At 42.4% G+C, this 23,101-nt stretch overlaps 1 protein-coding gene across 1 annotated transcript in view; it reads right to left on the reverse strand.

Annotated features, from left to right (window-relative positions):
* The window catches only part of rbks (ribokinase), an 81,313-nt gene that overhangs the window by 22,334 nt on the left and 35,878 nt on the right, over positions 1-23,101 (reverse strand). The window contains 2 exon segments of the mRNA XM_024135971.2: positions 15,866-15,950; positions 15,953-16,032. Of these exon segments, the coding sequence (XP_023991739.1) occupies positions 15,866-15,950; positions 15,953-16,032 (165 nt within the window).

The raw sequence follows: 23,101 nt of genomic DNA on the forward strand, positions 1-23,101 counted from the left end.
ATCTCCATCTGTGGGACACACATCTTCCGTGGTATCTGTTGACATCCGACCACAGGACCAGGAGGAGGATGTTCAACCCCAGTCCAGAGCAATGTTGGTGAAAATTAAGTTACATTGCAGGGAAACTGCACATACAAACATGTAACCACTGCACTTGCCAGTAAAGCAGGGTTGGGGTCAATTCTATTTTAATGCGCACACAATCAAGGGTGACTATAGTAACAAATACTGGTATCAATAGACCTAGACAAATCAAATCAGGAAGTAAAATAATGGGAATATGCAATTCCGATATTGCGCCATGGAAGATCTTAATAGGAAAATTGGCATTGACATTTCACTTCCCGATTGACCGAATTCAATTAACTTCCTGAATTCACTTTACTTCCTGAAAATTTGAACCCTGAAGTGCAGTCCAGTGCTAACGTCACAGTCTGTCAAACCCATAATAACACAATGACTCGACCCAAAAGCTATATGCAACTGCCAGACATAGGTGTTAAAATACTCAGACATTAGCTAATAGTCATCAGTCAGCTCACTACCATTTTTCCCCTCCAGGTGTTGTGGGGAACAGCTGTAGTAGATGTTGTAGTACTGTAGAACGGGAGAGTAGGTGTTAGAGCCCACATCTGTTATGGCAGATGTGGAACATCTGAGTCATGTCTGGAGGTGTTGTGAGTCTAGGTGTGCATTCCCAAATGGCACCCTATTACCTATGGGCCTTGGTCAAAAGAGTGCACTATATAGGGAATAGGATCCCGATTTTCGACGCAACGTCTTTGGTCCGTCAGGTCGGCTGAGCTGCTTGCATTTATAATTGCCATCCTCCGATATACTTGCGTGTGTTTATGTACGCATGCCACACACACACACCACACACACACACACACACACCACACAACACACACACACACACACACAACACACACACACACACACCACACACACCACACACACACACAAAACACAGTCTTGTACAGCTAACCTTGGGACATACAATTCAGTCCCATTCAATAATCTATTTTCCCTACCCCTAACCCTAAACCTAACCCTAATCTAACCGTAAACTCCATTCGATACTCCTAACCCTAACCTAACCCTATATACCAAAAAACTACGCTTGTTGTGATAGAACGTGTTCATTACTATAGTACTCCTCAGAACTATTCGTTCTGCGATATGATCTCGCTGTTTGAAAACCCCTAGCATACTTAACACCTATGCACATGCTAGCTCCTAAACCTTTAGAGTGATTTAACTTAATTCTAAACCCTAACACTTACCTATAATATCCTAACTCACTCTAACGGGCAGCATGAGACTACCCATACACATAGAGTATTAGCAATCTTAGATTCCTTGTCGTACATAGGAATGTGAATACACTACATCATGGCAAAAATAGCTCGATGCAATCCCCAGTAGCCTTATGTGATGCGTCACAATTAATTTATTAAATCAACTTGATATATATATTCCATTTGTTATTAGGGACGTACATAACTTGCGTTCTCTTATCCAACAAGAATAGTAGTGTAGAATCACGACATAACACAACATCCTCCTAACAATTCCACAGACACCACAATTCACACTCCAACAAAACAGATCATCACCAACACGAGTCACCAACACTAGTCACACACACACACACAACACACACACACACCCACACACACACACCACAACACACACATACTAGGACACCACCAAAGTGCTTATCATTCTCGCGAGAGAAGCATAAAGCTTATTGAGTGATAGTATGGAAGAGACAGGAACATAGCTATGTGTGAAGCAGGCGGCTAGCGGTGTGTGGAATTCGATGCTGTTTGCTCGTTCGCAAGTTACGACAGATATCAAGATGGAGTATATGTCGTCACTTCAGATACAAGTTCTGTGGCGGTGGTATCTCTTGCGTCATGGTACTGTGGTGTTCTCTATACAGTCCAGGTTTTGTTGTGTTACTCTTCGCGAATACACGGTTCTGTTGGTGGGATGCAATCTCAGTAAGGTTACTGTGAGTGGAGTTGCGATGTCAGATCCACGGCGTTCTGTCTGAGAAGGTTAGACATCTTCAAAGTAACATGCGGTGTGAGGCATCTGTGACATTCAGATTCACAGTGTAGGTGAGAGAGGTTTACGTACTTTCAATCAGGTTCTGTGATGTGGTGATCATCTTCAAGCAGTTTCTGTGGTGTTTTCCATCTTTCAGTCGAGGTTCATGAGTGGTGTACTGTATCCAGTCGGTTCTGTTGGATGGTTCTCTTGCAGTCGCAAAGGTTCGTGTGAGTGGTTTCTCTTCCAGTCCAAGGTTTTCGTTTGTTCTCTTTCAGCCCAGGTCTGTGGTGTATCGCTCCAGTCTCATAATCTGCGGCAGGGATCACGACTCCTAATACCTGAGGGGACTGCTAGTCACTGTTCAGGTTCTGTGGATGTTTCACTATCCCAGTACCCATTAATACCAGAAGGGCCTCAGCCATCTACCTAGCAAGCGGTCTGTATCCAACTGTCCAGATTCTGCTAGTGGTTCCGCTACGAATTTCATCCACTCACACACACACAACTAGCAGGGGACCTACAGCATACTTTTGAGGCCTGTACATCCAAAGGCCAGACAGGTCCATTTAATCTGACACAAAGCGGAAAGAACACCTCTCAATTCACTTTTCAACACAACTCCCTCTACCATTCTTTTAATGTAAACTTAAATTCTCTTAACTCTCTATACAGTTCGTATAGCGACTTAAAAATCAAACCATCCACGCAGATTAGTATGACATTTATTACGATGGTGTGGTGCCGTGGTATCACTTTCCTCCTGTGGGGTCTACTTGTAATGAGGGACAGATGTGAGTTCTGGATCTTCTACTGACCTCTAGTGGACGTTATATGTTACTAAAATTGCAGATAGAGTGTAATGTGCTCACCCTTCATATAGCGTCACCGGTGGATAGGGTGGGCCTAGGAGGTAGCTCCATCAGTGCAGGGCAGCCCCGCACCCACGATCCCTCAGATACTCCAAGGAGAGACATACTGGTGGACAGGGTCTCTTAAGTGAGTTTGATACAATAGCTATATGCAGAATAAAATCTGTAAAGTTATCAAGACGCACTCAAGAGATATGGACAGATATGGAGATAGGACTTACATATAACAGTATAATATAGGACAGGTAATAGTCACATTCCCCATAATAATGTTCCAAAAGAGTCTCGCGCTACCTCGTGAACGATAGAATCCCTCTCATGTCCTCAGAGGCTGTGTTCAAAGGAAGAATGTGTAATCACTGTGTCCAGAATGTCTTTCATGACATGTTCTATGTATTTTGTGCTGGAGTACACGGGTGTATATTAGGTACACAGTGGAAAGGTTGGCATCAACTGACTGCAGGTCAGAGTCACTGAACTCCCTCCACTATTTCACCAGAGGGACTGACTGACAGCATGAGGGTGGAATATCCTGAGGGCATCTGGATACAGCAATAAGAAGTAAGATACGGATTTAGAGCTGTAAAATCAAACCATTCATCTAAATTAAATAGCCAGCCCATTCATGTTGTTTCACTAAACATCAACACTGACCAAATGATGTGTATTGAATGATTTTGCGACTTTAAAAGTGTATAGGGCGACACTCAACACATGCAGGAGATAGTGATGCCTGTTTACAGCACAGTGAATCTGGTACTTCGAGTTAAAGTAGAAACGTGTACGAGGGAGAAAAGCTCTTGGATAACATAACTTACTGGTGCAGAGTGATTACAGATGTAGGGGGGGACGTTACCGAGTCAGGAGACAGGGGTAGCTAGGTTCAGTGTCGTTGACCACATGTAGTGGTCACCTTCACCTGCAGGTTCTGAGTAGATACAACATTAAAACCATCAGATGACCTGTGTCTAGTTGAAATGAGGGCAGGGTGGACATTCTCAAATCATCATTCAGAATACCTATTATACCATACATCATATTTGATTATTTCAATACAAATAAGACAATTTTCCAGAAATCAATATAACATGATTAGCATTATCAGAATATAATATCACAAGGACCTGTAACAGACAAAGTGCTCAGGATATCAAAATATTCCCTCCTGTCGATCTGTTATAAGATCTGAACTTGTAGTAGCGAGTCCACTCTCTCTCAGGTTTGTGATTGTCAGGGTGTGTCCATTTGTCACATGCTTAAGTACGTCACACGACCTTTGTAGATTGGGATCATCACTCAGATTACATAATCCCCTTCAGCATCATTTTTTGGAACCAGGAAGGTTGATGTGGACTGTCCAACTGGATGATGTGTAGAGCAGGGACCATTTCTCCACTGTTTGACCCCTTCAAGGCACAGATTACTCGATGTGTATTTCACTCTCCACCATTACTGAACCCAAGTACCACTGAAACACATTAGACATCACCAAGGACGTAACATAAGTTCAGTTCTTTTTGGACTCAACATCTAACACTTTGTTCCTAGTGGCTGAGTTTACATAGGATACTCTTTGTTTGAGTGTGAATGGAACCACAGAAAATGCTGCACTGCAGTGAGGTGTGAAAGGACAGACTGTTGAAAGGAAGATGAGACGCCAATGTGATCGCCAGGAAGTAGAACATAAACATGAGTTAATGCGTTGTAGAACTATCTGTAGTTTGACTATTGGAGAACTAAAAGATATGGAATGGAACCATACCTGCGACAGACCAGAGAAGACCACAACACACTTCCTGCTGTTCTCAAGGGCTTGTTGCATTCCCCACCCTGCAAAGCTTAGAAACATTAAAACAAACAACTCACTCTATAGCGGGTGAAATAACTCCCCTGATTACATTGAAGTATGAACTGTATGGGTACGGGCCTCATCACTGAAAAGAACCAGTCTACTTGTGTTGTATTATGTATTGTGCTATATGGTCCTGTCTAATGGGATATGTTCTGTCTGTAGCTATTGCCTTCGTATGTAATGTGTGTGACGTGTTGCATGTCTGTAATCTGTCTATTTAAGATGATATGTAGTATGAGCAAAAATAATTTCCTAATGGATCAATAGTCATCCACATTCATCAATCAGTCATCATCGCGTCATACCACCTTCATGGATCCATCATCAAAAACAACAACACAACAATCACTGATTGAACAGATTGTATACTGCAAACAAACATTCTACATTGTGTTTCTGAAGCTGTTTATTCTCAGAACCCCAAATATAAGGAGGATAATCTTTATCAATCCTCCATACGGTCCGTCAAGCTGTGACAGGCAGCCTAAAGGACTCTGACCTACACGCTCAATGACGAGCGCCGATCCTCTAAGCTGTCGAAAGGCTAAAATACGCAATGTACTCGACTTACCTCCTCCTCTCCTCCTACACACATCACACAAACAACACCAGCCTATAACACACCACATCGACACACGACACACACACACAACACACACAGTCTTGTAAAACGTACTTTGGCGGACACAAATTCGCCATTCACATCCTATTTTCCCTATTACTCCTTAATTAACCTCCAAAACCTATTAACCCCGAACCTAGAACCAGCTTAGAGCTCCAAACCCTAAAAAAAGCTAATATCTGAACAGGTAACAAACTGGATTACATGACTGTATAGTAGTCTGGAAGAATGGATATTAATATGATGAAATTTATATGATTGTACATGGAACTTTAACTAGCACTTATTTTTGAGCACTAAAGGACCTTACATCTCTATGTGTCACGCCACCTAGACCATAGAGAGCCGATTTGGAGAGTGTTTAAGAGGCTCTAATTGCATCTGGTGAGAAAATATCAAAGCTACCTCTTGAACAGAGAGCAAAAAGAAAGAGGGACAGAAAAAGGGAGAAAGTGAGAGAGAAAGAGAGACGGAGTGATAGAGAGAGAAAGAGGGATTTGGATGGACGCATTACCACTTACAGGTTCAAATAATTACCCTCTCCTTGCTAACGAGGTAGAGTGAAAGGATAGAAAGAAAGAGATGGAGAGATGGAGAATAAACAACATATTCATTAGTTGGGAAGAATGACACACAGTCTAAAAAATAAATCAATAATTTAGTGTATGAAAAAACATGTTAAGTGTTGGTGCCATGTTTCATGAGCTGAAATAAAAGATCCCAGAAATGTTCCATACACACAAAAAAAGCGTATTTCTCTCAAATTTGTGCACACATTTATTTATATCCCTTTTAGTGATCATTTCTCCTTTGCAAAGATAATCTATCCACCGATGTGGCATATCAAGAAGCTGATTAAACAGCATGATCATTACACAGGTGCACCTTGTGCTGGTGATAATAAAGGCCACTCTAAAATGTGAGGGACCGGCTCGATTCGGTCTTATGTATCAAAGTTTGAAATTGTGTGTTTTTTTTAAACATTGGATAAAAGTAGAGACTGAAACTGTGCTGCTGGCAACAATTTAACGTTTACTGACACTGGCCAGCGTTCATAAATTCATTAGTTATTCTGCGCTCTGGCACACTCAGACAAGAGTGCTCTGAAATCGGAGTAGATAGCCAGAGCGAATTTACCAGCTACATCTGCAGTTGTTGCAGTGACATCATGAAAATTCTATTGAAATGGTGACTGCACAGTGGAGTCTTTTGTTTAGACATGTAGCTAGCTAGCTAGCTAGCTAAACAACGAACCATAATCCCAACTCATAACATTACTACCCTGCATAAATCTGCAGGTAGCTAATCAACCAGGTTCAATGTTAGCTAGCTAGCTAACATTAGGCTATAATTAGCAGTGTAAATGGCTCTGACATACAAATAATAATACTAAAGTACACAGATCATACACATAATGTTAGCTAGTGAGCAAGCCAGCTAACGTTAGCCAGCTAGCTAACAGTACACTAACTTGAAATTAAAATTACTTTCTGACAAAATTAGAAACGTGTAATATCTGAAAATGTTGCTAGCTAGACTATCTTACCCGTATACATGGATGAAGGCTTCTCCCTCTCTGTCACGGATGCCATGGTTGCCCTTAGCTTGAAGATGTAATCCAGAGACAGGTGTTTTATACCAAAGCCTGCATATTTGCAATCAAATGCCAGAATTTTCTCCATCTCCTTAGCTATCATACTCTAATTCCACTGGGCCTTCCACTGATTTCAAAACTCGGTCCTCCAGAAGTGGAGAGCAACACGTTTGCAGTTCTACTACATCACATCTTTCAAAAAAGCCACATTAGAAAGGATTACCTACACATACTGACCAGCTCATGTTATAGACAGATGCGTGCTACACGGCAGACCAATCCAAACTCATCTCTCGGCATGTCCAGCCCATCCATTATCTCAGCCAATCGTGGGTAGCGGGAAAGTTCCTGTCTTTGTCCGTGGCTAAACCAACTAGGCTCGTAATTTAACAATTGTATTCGTATTTACAGATGGCATACAAGTTTGTTATTAAGGCACATGAAAGTTCACATGTTCCACAAGGCATTTCTGCCAAAAAAACGCTTTTTGATAAAAAAAAAAAGTTTACGTTCAAATGACTCTCCAGTGAAGTAGTGACACGCGACATGCGCCTAGTTTCCTGAAACAAGTCACAAATGTGCAGTTTTGTCACACAACAGAATGCTACAGATAAGGGAGCGTGCACTTGACATGCTGACTGCAGGAATGTTCGCCAGAGCTGTTGCAAGGGAATTTAACTTCTCTACCATAATCCACATCCAGCTTCTTCACCTGCGGGATCGTTTGAGCATTTCTGTCTGTAATAAAGCCCTTTTGTGGGGAAAAACTCATTCTGATTGGCTGGGCCTGGCTCCTCAGTGGGTTGGACCATGCCCTCCCCCAGGCCCACCCATGGCTGCACCACTGCCCAGTCATGTTAAATCCATAGATTAGGGCCTAATTTATTTATTTAAATTGACTGATTTCCTTATTTGAATTGTAACGTTGAAATTGTTGCATGTTACGTTTATATTTTTGTTCAGTATATATATACAGTAAATATACATATTTACCATATAATATAAGATAACACATTTCTTAAAAAATATTTCAAAGTTTGAAGTATTCTTTCAGTGACTCTATGTGACGCCACACCAAGTGTACAGCGTGAAAAAGCAACAGTACAGTACCTCAATCCTGGAGAGTTATTTCTAAGAATCTGTTTCTTTTTCATCCTTAAGAAAAACCTCCCGAGGTGTCATTTGCGTAGGCCGGGCAGCAGCGAGCCCCGTCACCTGACGATCCAATCGCGTCATTAGCCCCCGGGCCAAACCATTGACACCGCACCCCTTCCGGGGGCTGACATTCATGTAATCTGCTTGTGCCGCTCTCACATCAAATTGTCTCTTCTCTCCACGCAGTGATGCCTATTAGCGCCTTGGCAGAGGGAGTTGATAATCCATGCCAGGGTATATGATATCAGAGGTGGTACGTCAGAGATGGCGTGCGATGCCATCTGGGTTTCCCAGATTGCCCATCTGTGGGCAATGAGGTGGGCGAGAGCCCATTACGACATGCTTTGGAAGTGTATGGTGGTAACTAATAACGGGCCCCGACACCAGGGCCGGATGTCCCCGTATGTCCCAACTCCACAGATGTGAGACACCGATGCGGTCCAATAATAGACTGGGGTGCTAATGATGATAGAGCTCCGTGGCCTAGTTATTGCCATTGGAGGTGTGGTGCTATATTTACCTGGAGCTGCCATTCTTTTGGGTGGGGAAGTTTATTAATGAAGTGGTATACTGTACCTTGAAAAACACACTCGCCACATGCATGCACGCACACACCCAGCTTGCGAAACACACACTCGTAGATAAAGACTGATACAGACTCAGCGAGGTAACGCACCCCTTTTAAGTTTTGAGGGTGATAATATATCGCAGAGAAATCAGTGGCGGCTGCATTTGCCCGAGGACCACCGCTCAGTTTATGAACACCGACTTGGCAAAACTAGAAATTTGTGGAGTGGTTGGAAAATGAGTTTTAATGACTCCAACCTAAGTGTATGTAAACTTCCGACTTCAACTGTATATTGTATGCTCAACACATTTGGGAAATTATATTATTTCAAACTAATACAATTGCTCAGAGAAAGAGATTTTGTTTAACAAGTAATAAAAAAAAAATTCTTTAAAAGGTAGGGGTCAAAATGATTGACACCCCTGTTTTCAATACCTCACATTCAGAGGATAACGGCACTGAACCTTTTTCTAAAAAAAAGGTGCCCTCTTCAATTCAAAACAGGTTTTCAATGAGTTTCAATTCTGGAGACAGATGGCCATTGCAAAATGTTGATTTTGTGGCCAATTAACCATTTCTTTGTGGATTTTCATGTATGCTTGGGGTTATTATCTTGCTGGAAGATCCATTTGTGAACAGGTTTTTGGCAAAAATATCCTAGTACTGGGTAAAGTGTATGACGTCGTTAACCTTATCAAGGGCGCCAGGACCAGTGGAAGCAAAATAGCCACTTCACATCAAAGATCAACCATCATATTTTACAGTAGGTATGGGGTTCTTTTCTGCTCATGCATTCTCATTTTGATGCCAAACCAACCACTGGTGTGCATGACCAAAGAGTTCTATTTACATGTCAACCAACAAAGGGGTGCCGTTTTACGGGCTCCTAACCAACTGTGCTATTTTGAGTCCGACACGAACTGCTTTGTCGAGACAAGGTCCAAATCCCGTCATCAGCATGAAGAAAAGATGGAGAAAAAGGGGGAAGAGGGCGGGGTGTCTTGTAAGAATTTGACGACGAGTTTGTAAACCCCTACTACCCTCTGTATTATTGGCCAACATGCAATCATTGGAAAACAAACGGGAAGATCTACGATTAAGACTATCCAACCAACGGGACATTAAAAACTGTAATATCTTATGTTTCATCGAGACTTGGCTGAACGACGACACGGATAATATAGAACTGGCTGGCTCCTCCGTGTTTCGGCAGGACAGAGTAGCTATGTAAATAACTGTGGTGCGCGATGTCTAATATTAAAAGAAGTCTCGAGGTATTGCTCACCTGAGGTAGAATACCTCATGATAAGCTGTAGACCACACTATCTACCAAGAGAGTTCTCATCTATATTATTCGTAGCCATCTATTTACCACCACAAACCGATGCTGGCACTAAGACCACACTCAACGAGCTGTATAAGGCCATAAGCAAACAAGACAATGCTTATCCAGAAGCGGCGCACCTAGTGGCCGGGGACTTTAATACAGGAAAACTTAAATTAATTTTACCTAATTTCTACCAGCATGTCACAAGTGCAACCAGAGGGAAAAAAAACTCTAGGCCACCTTTATTCCACACACAAAGACGCATACAAAGATCTCCCTCGCCCTCCATTTGGCAAATCTGACCTCTGATAAAACATCCCGCTATGCCCTCAGATGAACCATCAAACAGGCAAAGATTGAATCCTACTACACCGGCTGTGACGCTCGTCGGATGTGGCAGGGCTTGAAAACTATTACGGACTACACAGTGATGTGAGCCCACAAGACGAGCAAAATGCCTTTTATGCTCGCTTCGAGGCAAGCAACACTGAAGCATGCATGAGAGCACCAGCTGTACCGGACGACTGTGTGATCACGCTCTCCGTAGCCGATGTGAACAAGACCTTTAAACAGGTCAACATTCACAAAGCCGCGGGGCCAGACGGATTACCAGGACGTGTACTCAAAGCATGCAAAAATGTTCAACCTCTCCCTGGCCGAGTCTGTAATACCTACATGTTTCAAACAGACCACCAAAGTCCCTGTGGCCAAGAAAGCGAAGGTAACCTGCCTGAATGATTACACTCACGTTGCACTCACGTTGGTAGCCATGAAGTTCTTTGAAAGGCTGGTCATGGCTTACATAAACACCATCATGCCAGAAACCCTAGACCCACTCCAATTTCCATACCACCCCAACAGATCCACAGATGACGCAATCTCAATCTCACTCAACACTGCCCTTTCCCACCTGGACAAAAGGAACACTTATGTGAAAATGCTGTTCATTGACTACAGCTCAGTGTTCAACACCATAGTGCCCACAAAGCTCATCACTAAGCTAAGTACCCTGGGACTAAACACCTCCCTCTGCAACTGGATCCTGGATTTCCTGACGGGCCACCCCCAGGTGGTAAGGGTAGGCAACAATACATCTGCAACACAGATCCTCAACACTGGGGCCCCTCAGGTGTGCGTGTTCAGTTCCCTCCTGTACACCCTGTTCACCCACGACTGCATGGTCAAGCACAACTCCAACACCATCATTAAGTTTGATGACGATACAACAGTGGTAGGCCTGATCACCGACAACGATGAGACAGCCTATATGGAGGTCAGAGACCTGGCAGTGTGGTGCCAGGACAACAACCTCTCTCTCTCTCAATGTGAGCAAGACAAAGGAGCTGATCGTGGACTATAGCAAAAGGAGGGCCGAACAGCAAGAACTGGCAAATCTGGTGCAGTCCATGAGGAAGAGATGCACTGCAGTACTTAATGCAGCTGGTGGCCACACCAGATACTGACTGTTACTTTTGATTTTGACCCCCCCTTTGTTCAGGGACACATTATTCCATTTCTGTTAGTCACATGTCTGTGAAACTTCTTCAGTTTATGTCTCAGTTGTTGAAACTTGTTCTTTTCATACAAATATTTATGCCTCCCTGATGCAGTGAAAAAGAAAAATGAAGTAGGCTTTATACGACATTAGTGCAGACCCATCACATTTGTTGCTTATCTGGAGTCACTGGTTATACGCACCAACCAAACTCAGTAGAGCACGATGGTCCTCTTTTGATTAGTAACTGCTTCCAGGCCTGCTATGATGTTCAGCTAGAAATTGTTAGTATGCTTAGAACTGGGGATGGGTTAGCTAATCCAGAATCACGATGGTTTAGCCTATTTGAACTTGACTGGAGCCCCGTAGTAAAGATTGGAGTCTTGCAGTGCACATTTGCCTATTCCTATTTACGATAACCTATTTCAATAAATACGTGATACAGAACGCAAAAGAGGAATGTAGGCCACACAATGCAGAGAATTCCACCAAAGCAGCGCAAAATGTCCAGTCAGAATTTATTGTTTCTTTCTGACTCTCTCTGTCAGATGCATTAGGCTATAGCCTAAACATATTCATTATTTTTTATATATATAATGGACACTCCTAATGGACAACTATCTTGTGTTTAGCTGTTTAAAAAAAAAAAAACGGTCTATATTCCCTTCTCTCTGCATTCTATATGGTTTATGTATATGGCTGAAGGCTACGCTTCATCGTTGCATGCATGGCTTTCTCCCGATGACACAATGGCTGTAACGGAGTTCCATCTCAAAAAAGGTATTTGAATAGCCAGGGGACTAATAATGAGAGAGAACAACCAATATCAATAGCCTTTAGAAAAGTCGAATGACAAGTTTAAGTTTAAGCTTATTAAGAAAGAAAAATATCCATGCTGGCCGGGAAAATCCCTCCGAGCGAGGTTGAAAACCAAATGGCCAATAACCTATCCTCATTCCTTCTACTGGCCTATCATAAAAGCTTTAAGACAAGTTAAAATGATGAACAGTAGCTTATATCCTAAATATTCTAGCCTACGAAGGTGTTGTCCGAAAGTTGTGGCTTTTTAAAATAAGAGTGAAAGTCTATAGACTAAGCAAGTGGTCACCAACCGGTCGATCTCCAAGGCATTCCTAGTCCATCACCAAACATTTCTGTAAAAAACCCAACGATAAAGCCTAGCGTTCCTACTTTTTTGATTTGTTTCATGCTGTTGGCGGTAGGTAAACTTGATTCATCATTTTGAACCATTTCATGTGTCTGAAGGTAGAACTCCGCCTACCCGGCAAGCCCAGGGAGCAAATCAAGTGCACCTATAGGCCTACCGCTGGCCTATCAGATATCTCAGTTCACCATCTCTGCACAGTTTCCTCGAGCCATAGACTGTAAAAAGAAGCCTCGAACGCACACCAAAGTTGATACTATGAGATTTCAAAACTTTAAAACCACAACTAGAGAGAATACTGCAAATAGCTTCTGTTTTTATGAGTAAGTTGTTTCAGTAACTTGTTATTCAGCACTGTCAACACTTTGTTCAACACTAAGCGTTCACCCAAAATACGTGTCCACCCAACTTCCACTCACGCTACAACCAGCACTGCAGCTGTAATGAATGAGTATAGCAAAGTGTTCCGATAAACTTACTTTGGGGATTGTTATTATTAGCGCCTTGACTTTTTTAATATCGAGGAATATTTCACCTTCTCTTTTCATAGAAGTAACAACATGAATTGGTGCATGAGGCAGAAATAATGCAGTGCGACTTGAGTTTAGCCATCAGCTGGTAGACTGTGTGTCCTTTTCTCAGTGGAGGGAGAGCAGAGGGACGGTGAGTCAGGTGAGAGGCTCGCTCCCTCCCATCAGACTGACCATTAGTTGCAGGCCATCAGTCCAGTAAAAAAAATTATATATATATAATGACTATGCTCACTAGGGCTGACCCCAATTAGTCGACTGGTCGATTGTTTGGTCGACGTGATTTAACATCGACGTGATTTAAGTGGAGCGGGTCAAGAGATTCAAGTTCCTTGGTGTCCACATCACCAACAAACTATCATGGTACAAACACACCAAGACAAGACAACACCTTTTCCCCCTAGGGAGACTGAAAAGATTTGGCATGGGTCCCCAGATCCTCAAAACGTTCTACAGCCGCACCATCGAGAGCATCCTGACCGGTTGCATCACCGCCTGGTATGGCAACTGCTCAGCATCTGACCGTAAGGCGCTACAGAGTGTAGTGTGTATGGACCAGTACATCACTGGGGCCAAGCTTCCTGACATCCAAGACCTATATACTAGGCGGTGTCAGAGGAAGGCCCAAAAAATTATCAAAGACTCCAGTCACCCAAGTCATAGAGTGTTCCCTCTACTACCGCATGGCAAGCGGTACTGGAGCGCCAAGTCTAGGACCAAAAGGCTCCTTAACAGCTTCTACCCCCAAGCCATAAGACTGCTGAACAACTAATTAAACGGCCACCCGGAATATTTACATCATTTTTTTTATTTCACCTTTATTTAACCAGGTAGGCTAGTTGAGAACAAGTTCTCATTTGCAACTGCGACCTGGCCAAGATAAAGCATAGCAATTCGACACATACAACAACACAGAGTTACACATGGAATAAACAAAACACACAGTCAATAATACAATACAAGATATACCTGCTGGAGCACGTGCTACGAGTGGTGGCTGCTATGGTGAACAGTGAGCTGAGATAAGGCGGGGCTTTACCTAGCAGAAGACTAGTGAAGGATTTACCATTGACCACATTGACCCCCCCCCCCCCCCGGGGCGCAGCGAACCTTGTTTTTTACCACGTGCTCGCTGACCGTAATGAGTCCGCACTGTTTATTATCTATGCACAGTCACTTTACAAATTACAAATTACCTCGACTGTCACGGATCCCTCCGGAACTTTCATTACGCACACCTGTCCCCTATTCCCACTGATTGTATTTGTATATACTGTATGTGCCCTTTGGTTTCCATTGGGCGGTCGATAATTGTAACTATGTCCATTGGGGGGTGTGAGTACCTGTGCTGTGTGTTTTGGCTTTTGTGCCATTGTGGATTGCGCAGATGATTACGCGTCTCGTCCCGTGTGTTAATCATTCTGCTCTTGTGTTATTTATTCGAGGTACTCCTCGCTCTTTTGTTTGGGTTTCAACCCTGTGTTTTTGTACAGTGTTTGTTTGGTCTTCGTCTCCGTGCCTTTACACGGGTACATAAAAAAAATACTATTACGCAATCCTGCGTCTGTCTCCAGAATCATTTATACCAGCGTGACATCGACTAACCTGTACCCCCGCACATTGACTCGGTACCAGTACCTCCTGTATATAGCCTCGTTATTGTTATGTACATGTATTGTGTTACTTTTTGATTGATTTGTATTTTTTTAACTTTAGGTTTATTTAGTAAATATTTTATTAACTATTTCTTGAACTGCATTGTTGGTTAAGGGCTTGTAAAGTAAGCATTTCACTAAGGTCTACACCTATTTGGTGCATGTGCATGTGATTTGATTTGATTTGAAATGGCATTGGCACTTGGATTGGAACCGGTACTTTGGTCAGATGACATGAAAATAGAGCTCTTTGGAAATGCCCAGACTAAGGATATCAAGGATCTGGAAGGATTCTGTATGGAGGACTGGTCTAAGATCCCTCCCAATGTGTTCTCCAGCTCATAAAATATTTTTGAAAAAGGCTCAGTGTCGTTATCCTCGTAAGCTGAGGTATTGAAAGGCAATGAAAACAAGGCTGTCAATTATTACCCCTAAAAAAAAATTTAAGTTTACGACAAAATCTCTTTCTCTGAACAATTGTATTAGTATAAAATAATATAATTTCATAATTTCATTGAGCATACAATATATATAATGATTTATTGTACACAGTCATTTTTGCTCATCTTTATCAAGGGTGTCAATCATTTCAGACCCCATTGTATATATAGCTAGGGATGTTATTCTGAACAACAAAGACAATCAGGGAAAATAAGATATTGGTGATATGAGGCCTCAGTGTCAATTTCAATAAATGTATGAATGAACAGAGGATTGTGCCAGTAAAGCAGGCTTAGTTCTTGATAAATCAGAATCTAAAAGAAATTCCCTGATGACTCACTGTAGGTTGGAACAGAGATTGTCGAGTGTTGCTTCAGGACAGACAGACTGTACGTACACAGACAGACAGACAAAGCAGACAGACGCCCAGGCGTTCCGTTGTTCTCATGGGACAGGCCGACAGACAGAAAGATGTAGACAGACAGAGGTAGACAGTACGAAGACAGTACATAGATAGACGTCCAGACTGACCGTTGTTCTCATGGGACAGGCGCAGGGCCTGCAGGGAGGTGTCCGGGCTGACCTCCAGCTGGCACACCATTACCTTGGCACGGCTTTAAGGCTGGCAGTGGCCCGCCGCAGATCCTCACCACCCAGTAGCAGGTTGGCACCAGCCACGATCACAATGGCGTTCTCCCCTGCGGACGTGACACAACCGAAAGTGACCAAATGGAAAGATGATGACGGGGCAGGAGAGTCACTGGCCCTTCGCTTACACAGCATAGGTGTGCACACACACACACACACACACACACACCACACACACACACACACACACACACACACACACACACACACACACACAACACACCCACCCACACACACACACACACACACACACACACACACACACAACCTTTTGCTTGCTACTTCATTGTTGCAGATATGATGGAATTAGATTGGGTGTTCCAAAAATGTTTTGTTCACTTCACCTTGCTTTTCTGTTGGGCTAAGAAGAGATTCTGCCACATTGTTAGACTGAGCCTTGGACTGGCCCTTCGACATGCTCCAATCTCCTCTGACTGTGTTTTAGTACTCCAACACTACGCACCCGGAATGACTAGCTGTGGTTTTTTTTTATGGTTATTGTTGAACAATTTTTAGCTGAATCGCAGGGGTCTGAGATGCTTGAACCACTTTTGCTCAGTGGATTCAGGAAATGAACTGCCATTCAACAATTGTACGTCCTGTCAAATCGTCTTTAGAAAGTGAATCCAAAATATAAAATTCATTTCCTGCATTGAGTTACAATGAAAATGACCATGGACTGTTGTTGTCAACGAGAATCTCAATCTATTGTACCAGTTTATATCACACTGGTTAGTAGGGTTGGGCTTTGTCCTATCGTGATGTACACATTCTTTTTTTTTGGGGGGGGGGGGGGGGGGGGATGATTGCACCCCTGCCCAATCATGGGCAGCCATGGGTGGGCCTGGGAGGGCATAGGCCCACACACTAGTCAGCCTGGCCCTCCCACTGAGGAGCCAGGACCAGCCAATCAGAATTAGTTTCCCCCCACAAATGGGCTTCATTTCAGACAGAAATACTCCTCAGCAACCAGGGGTTCTATCCAAATCTAAATAAAAATGATACAAACCTAAAAAGTAACATCCATTGCTATTGCCAACTATGTAAAAATAGCCGATATAAAGCCAACAAATAAAAACATTGCAGCCTGCAGGTAGAAAATATCCTGATAAAAAAATATATCCTATAAATCACATTAGCTACGCATGGCCTGTCTGCAACGAACTTGAAAGAAGCTTGCACTAACAAACTTGCAACATTGTATAAAATACTCTGGGCTCCGGCAGACACAGCTGTACGCTATTTTGCGCAAGGGATAAGCGCTCATCGGGTAGACCTATTTTATGACATTTCCACTCGATCAGAACATGACATTTTTCCCTTTCACACCGTGGTTATCGAAAGGGAGAGAGCTGGAAAGATTTTTCAAAAACATTGAGGAACTATTGTCATTCTCAATGGATGGAAAAACAGACTTTGTTTGTTTTACTTTGAGATGACGAAAACAATACTTTGAGAAGCCCCAAGTGAAGACGCAGTTAAGCCAATCAGAAATACTATCAGATCCCCAAATGGGCACATTTTCAGTATATACCTACATTTGCGCACAGGCCAGGTAGCATATAAACCTACTTCTATGCGGAATCAGGTGCATGTCCTTACTCAACATTGACAGTAGTGCTCTAAACAAAAGACAATGACTAAATTGACAAAACTCGTAAACAAAACTTGTTTCTCACAAGTGTAGCAAAGGTCGTGGGCTCTGCAAACAACATGTCCACTCTGACAATGAGAACGGTAAAAGACCGGAATAATAATATATTGAATGCATGAACAGAAATTACCATAACCAAACAAACATTGTAGATTAGAAATTATATAAATGAACGGTAAAAATGTAGGCTACTACTGGTGATATGTGATGGGGAATTGAGAGACACCAACAATCAAGGCAAAGAATTCACACAATGAAGTTATGAAACAATGAATGTGCACACATTGGTGAGAGAGAGCATTCTGGAGAGACGTGCATTGTACATTTTAGCCACACTCCCCTTCTTCTTGGACTGTGCCATCCACGCGGCCTCCGCAATGGATTAGTCTCAGCCTCCGCAATGGATTAGTTCACTGAGATGGGCACGAATCAGAGAGGTGTCTCGTGTGCCAACATTTTCTTTTGATATATTTTCTACTGCTCAACAACAACAAAAATCTTGGTTGACCAATAGCCTATCGACCAAACAATCGACCAGTCGACTAATTGGGGTCAGCCCTAGTGAGCATAGTCATTATATATATATAATTTTTTTTACTGGACTGATGGCCTGCAACTAATGGTCAGTCTGATGGGAGGGAGCGAGCCTCTCACCTGACTCACCGTCCCTCTGCTCTCCCTCCACTGAGAAAAGGACACACAGTCTACCAGCTGATGGCTAAACTCAAGTCGCACTGCATTATTTCTGCCTCATGCACCAATTCATGTTGTTACTTCTATGAAAAGAGAAGGTGAAATATTCCTCGATATTAAAAAAGTCAAGGCGCTAATAATAACAATCCCCAAAGTAAGTTTATCGGAACACTTTGCTATACTCATTCATTACAGCTGCAGTGCTGGTTGTAGCGTGAGTGGAAGTTGGGTGGACACGTATTTTGGGTGAACGCTTAGTGTTGAACAAAGTGTTGACAGTGCTGAATAACAAGTTACTGAAACAACTTACTCATAAAAACAGAAGCTATTTGCAGTATTCTCTCTAGTTGTGGTTTTAAAGTTTTGAAATCTCATAGTATCAACTTTGGTGTGCGTTCGAGGCTTCTTTTTACAGTCTATGGCTCGAGGAAACTGTGCAGAGATGGTGAACTGAGATATCTGATAGGCCAGCGGTAGGCCTATAGGTGCACTTGATTTGCTCCCTGGGCTTGCCGGGTAGGCGGAGTTCTACCTTCAGACACATGAAATGGTTCAAAATGATGAATCAAGTTTACCTACCGCCAACAGCATGAAACAAATCAAAAAAGTAGGAACGCTAGGCTTTATCGTTGGGTTTTTTACAGAAATGTTTGGTGATGGACTAGGAATGCCTTGGAGATCGACCGGTTGGTGACCACTTGCTTAGTCTATAGACTTTCACTCTTATTTTAAAAAGCCACAACTTTCGGACAACACCTTCGTAGGCTAGAATATTTAGGATATAAGCTACTGTTCATCATTTTAACTTGTCTTAAAGCTTTTATGATAGGCCAGTAGAAGGAATGAGGATAGGTTATTGGCCATTTGGTTTTCAACCTCGCTCGGAGGGATTTTCCCGGCCAGCATGGATATTTTTCTTTCTTAATAAGCTTAAACTTAAACTTGTCATTCGACTTTTCTAAAGGCTATTGATATTGGTTGTTCTCTCTCATTATTAGTCCCCTGGCTATTCAAATACCTTTTTTGAGATGGAACTCCGTTACAGCCATTGTGTCATCGGGAGAAAGCCATGCATGCAACGATGAAGCGTAGCCTTCAGCCATATACATAAACCATATAGAATGCAGAGAGAAGGGAATATAGACCGTTTTTTTTTTTTAAACAGCTAAACACAAGATAGTTGTCCATTAGGAGTGTCCATTATATATATAAAAAATAATGAATATGTTTAGGCTATAGCCTAATGCATCTGACAGAGAGAGTCAGAAAGAAACAATAAATTCTGACTGGACATTTTGCGCTGCTTTGGTGGAATTCTCTGCATTGTGTGGCCTACATTCCTCTTTTGCGTTCTGTATCACGTATTTATTGAAATAGGTTATCGTAAATAGGAATAGGCAAATGTGCACTGCAAGACTCCAATCTTTACTACGGGGCTCCAGTCAAGTTCAAATAGGCTAAACCATCGTGATTCTGGATTAGCTAACCCATCCCCAGTTCTAAGCATACTAACAATTTCTAGCTGAACATCATAGCAGGCCTGGAAGCAGTTACTAATCAAAAGAGGACCATCGTGCTCTACTGAGTTTGGTTGGTGCGTATAACCAGTGACTCCAGATAAGCAACAAATGTGATGGGTCTGCACTAATGTCGTATAAAGCCTACTTCATTTTTCTTTTTCACTGCATCAGGGAGGCATAAATATTTGTATGAAAAGAACAAGTTTCAACAACTGAGACATAAACTGAAGAAGTTTCACAGACATGTGACTAACAGAAATGGAATAATGTGTCCCTGAACAAAGGGGGGGTCAAAATCAAAAGTAACAGTCAGTATCTGGTGTGGCCACCAGCTGCATTAAGTACTGCAGTGCATCTCTTCCTCATGGACTGCACCAGATTTGCCAGTTCTTGCTGTGAGATGTTACCGCACTCTTCCACCAAGGCACCTGCAAGTTCCCGGACATTTATCGGGGGAATGGCCCTAGTACTCACCCTCCGATCCAACAGGTCTCAGACATGCTCAATGGGATTGAGATCCGGGCGCTTCGCTGGCCATGGCAGAACACTGACATTCCTGTCGCACAGAACGAGCAGTATGGCTGGTGGCATTGTCATGTTGGAGGGTCATGTCAGGATGAGCCTGCAGGAAAGGTACCACATGAGGCAGGAGGATGTCTTCCCTGTAACGCACAGCATTGAGATTGCCTGCAATGACAACAAGCTCAATCCAATGATGCTGTGACACACCGCCCCAGACCATGACGGAACCTCCACCTCCAAATTGATCCCGCTCCAGAGTACAGGCCTCGGTGTGACGCTCATTCCTTCAACGATAAACGCGAATCCGACCATCACCCCTGGTGAGACAAAACCGTGACTCGTCAGTGAAGAGCACTTTTTGCCAGTCCTTGTCTGGTCCAGAGATGGTGGGTTTGTGCCCATAGGCGACGTTGTTGCCGGTGATGTCTGGTGAGGACTTGCCTTACAAAAGGCCTATAAGCCCTCAGTCCAGCCTCTCTCAGCCTATTGCAGACAGTCTGAGCACTGATGGAGGGATTGTGCGTTCCTGGTGTAACTCGGGCAGTTGTTGATGCCATCCTCTACCTGTCCCGCAGGTGTGATGTTTGGATGTACCAATCCTGTGCAGGTGTTGTTACATGTGGTCTGCCACTGCGAGGACGATCAGCTGTCCGTCCTGTCTCCCTGTAGTGCTGTCTTAGGTGTCTCACAGTACAGACATTGCAAGTTATTGCCCTGGTCACATCTGCAGTCCTCATGCCTCCTTGCAGCATGCCTAAGGCATGTTCACGCAGATGAGCAGGGACCCTGGGCATCTTTCTTTTGGTGTTTTTCTGAGTCAGTAGAAAGGCCTCTTTAGTGTCCTAAGTTTTCATAACTGTGACCTTAAGCTGTTAGTGTCTTAACGACCGTTCCACAGGTGCATGTTCATTAATTGTTTATGGTTCATTGAACAAGTATGGGAAACAGTGTTTAAACCCTTTACAATGAAGATCTGTGAAGTTATATGGATTTTTACAGAATTATCTTTGAAAGACAGGGTCCTGTTACTTTCGGTACTTCTGTGAAATATGTCTCACGTCATATACCGATTGAGAGGATCTAGTCTGTATAGTAATTTGTCTGAATCTTTTCAAGGAGGCAATAGTAAGCTAGCCAGGCTACATGCGCTTACAGCTGACATAAGGCGAGCCACTTTTGAGAAGCTGAGAGAAAATTATGACATTTGACTTCTTCAAACAAAAACATAAAACCTCCACGCCAGCAACTTGTTGACAAAACTGTCTCCAGAAGCAAACATTGGGAATACTTTGATTACAAAGCAGATGACGAGGGCCAGTCAACAGAAACAACTAAGCAAAAGGTTTTACAAAGCAGTGCAAGGGAGGTTTAGCTCCAAAACTACAAACTATTTTACACATGACATTTGCATTGTAACATTCTTCTAGCAACTTAATCTTGGTTACCCAGAAGTAAAATTGTCGCAAAAAATTTGTAATTTCCTGTTTTACTTCTGGGGGGGATGTTGTTAACGATTGGGATTACCTTTGCGCGAAGGAAGCGAAGTCTCCTCCTTCTCTCTTCCGTAATTTCACACGTGTTTATAATGGCCAAAAATGTAATTTTTGTTTTGATACACTTTTACGATATAGACAATTTTGAGTTTGTGGAATGTAGTGGAAACCGTTTATCATCCGCACCCAGGCTTGAAAATCATTGCACCAATTTAAGCACTACCTTCGCCCAATCCTGATTCATCCAAATAATCAATGACGAAAACCCCAAACCAGGAACTACTGCTACTCGTAATCACTTAATTCTACGTAAGCCTTGACAGATTCTCACTGTTTCATCTGTCCACGAGAGATTACTAGCAACTCAATTCCAATTATTTTTGAATGACATGAAGATATATTTAGCATGACATTCATGTGAGCATTATAATATGACTACAACCGAAAAGTCATGTGAAATAACGTAGTTATGCCAGCAATATATTTAGACTGCTTCGCGTTTGTCTAGGCTTGCTGGCAGCAGTCAGCCAGCAGCCCTAGATAGAGCATTGCACCCTGGGAGTTGAAATGCACTCTGAGAATCGTAGTATGCGATTGTACTCCATTGTACTTCTATGGGGTGTTAGACTATTGCAATATAGAAACTTCAGAAATTAGCTTCAAAGTGTTTTTATTATGTCGTTTTGGAACTAAACTATTATTTTAATACATTAAATGATTTAGCTATAATGAATCATAAGTTTAATGAATGTCATTATGGCCATAGATGAGCAAATTAACCCTGATATGTATCAAATTACATTTGAAAACAGTTTAGATGTAATTGTCAAATTATTTTGTGTGCTCTGAGTCTCAGACATGGTTTTGTATTTGGAATATTGAAGATATTCTTCTGTTATTTAATATGGTGTTTTATTTTTTATACAAATTGATGAGAGAATATATTATATTTGTTATTGTAGTTGTTGTACTAGTTTTTTCATTAACCTAACATATTGTTCAATGTTCAAATGTTCAACTGTCGCTATCGAAGTATAAATTCTGGTATCATGACAACACTATAAGAGCCCATGTTATGGCAGAAATGGACTCTGCACGAATGCCCGGCCGCCCGTCTTCAGTCAGCTGTAAATTCCACACAATGTTTATTTTTTTTTACAATTATGACGGTTACTTTATTTTCATGACGGTCTTCATCCATTACCGTCGGTTATACGGTAATAGTCATCCCTAACGC

The sequence above is a fragment of the Salvelinus sp. IW2-2015 genome, unplaced genomic scaffold, assembly GCF_002910315.2.
Source record: "Salvelinus sp. IW2-2015 unplaced genomic scaffold, ASM291031v2 Un_scaffold702, whole genome shotgun sequence".
In the NCBI taxonomy this organism is placed as follows: domain Eukaryota; kingdom Metazoa; phylum Chordata; class Actinopteri; order Salmoniformes; family Salmonidae; genus Salvelinus; species Salvelinus sp. IW2-2015.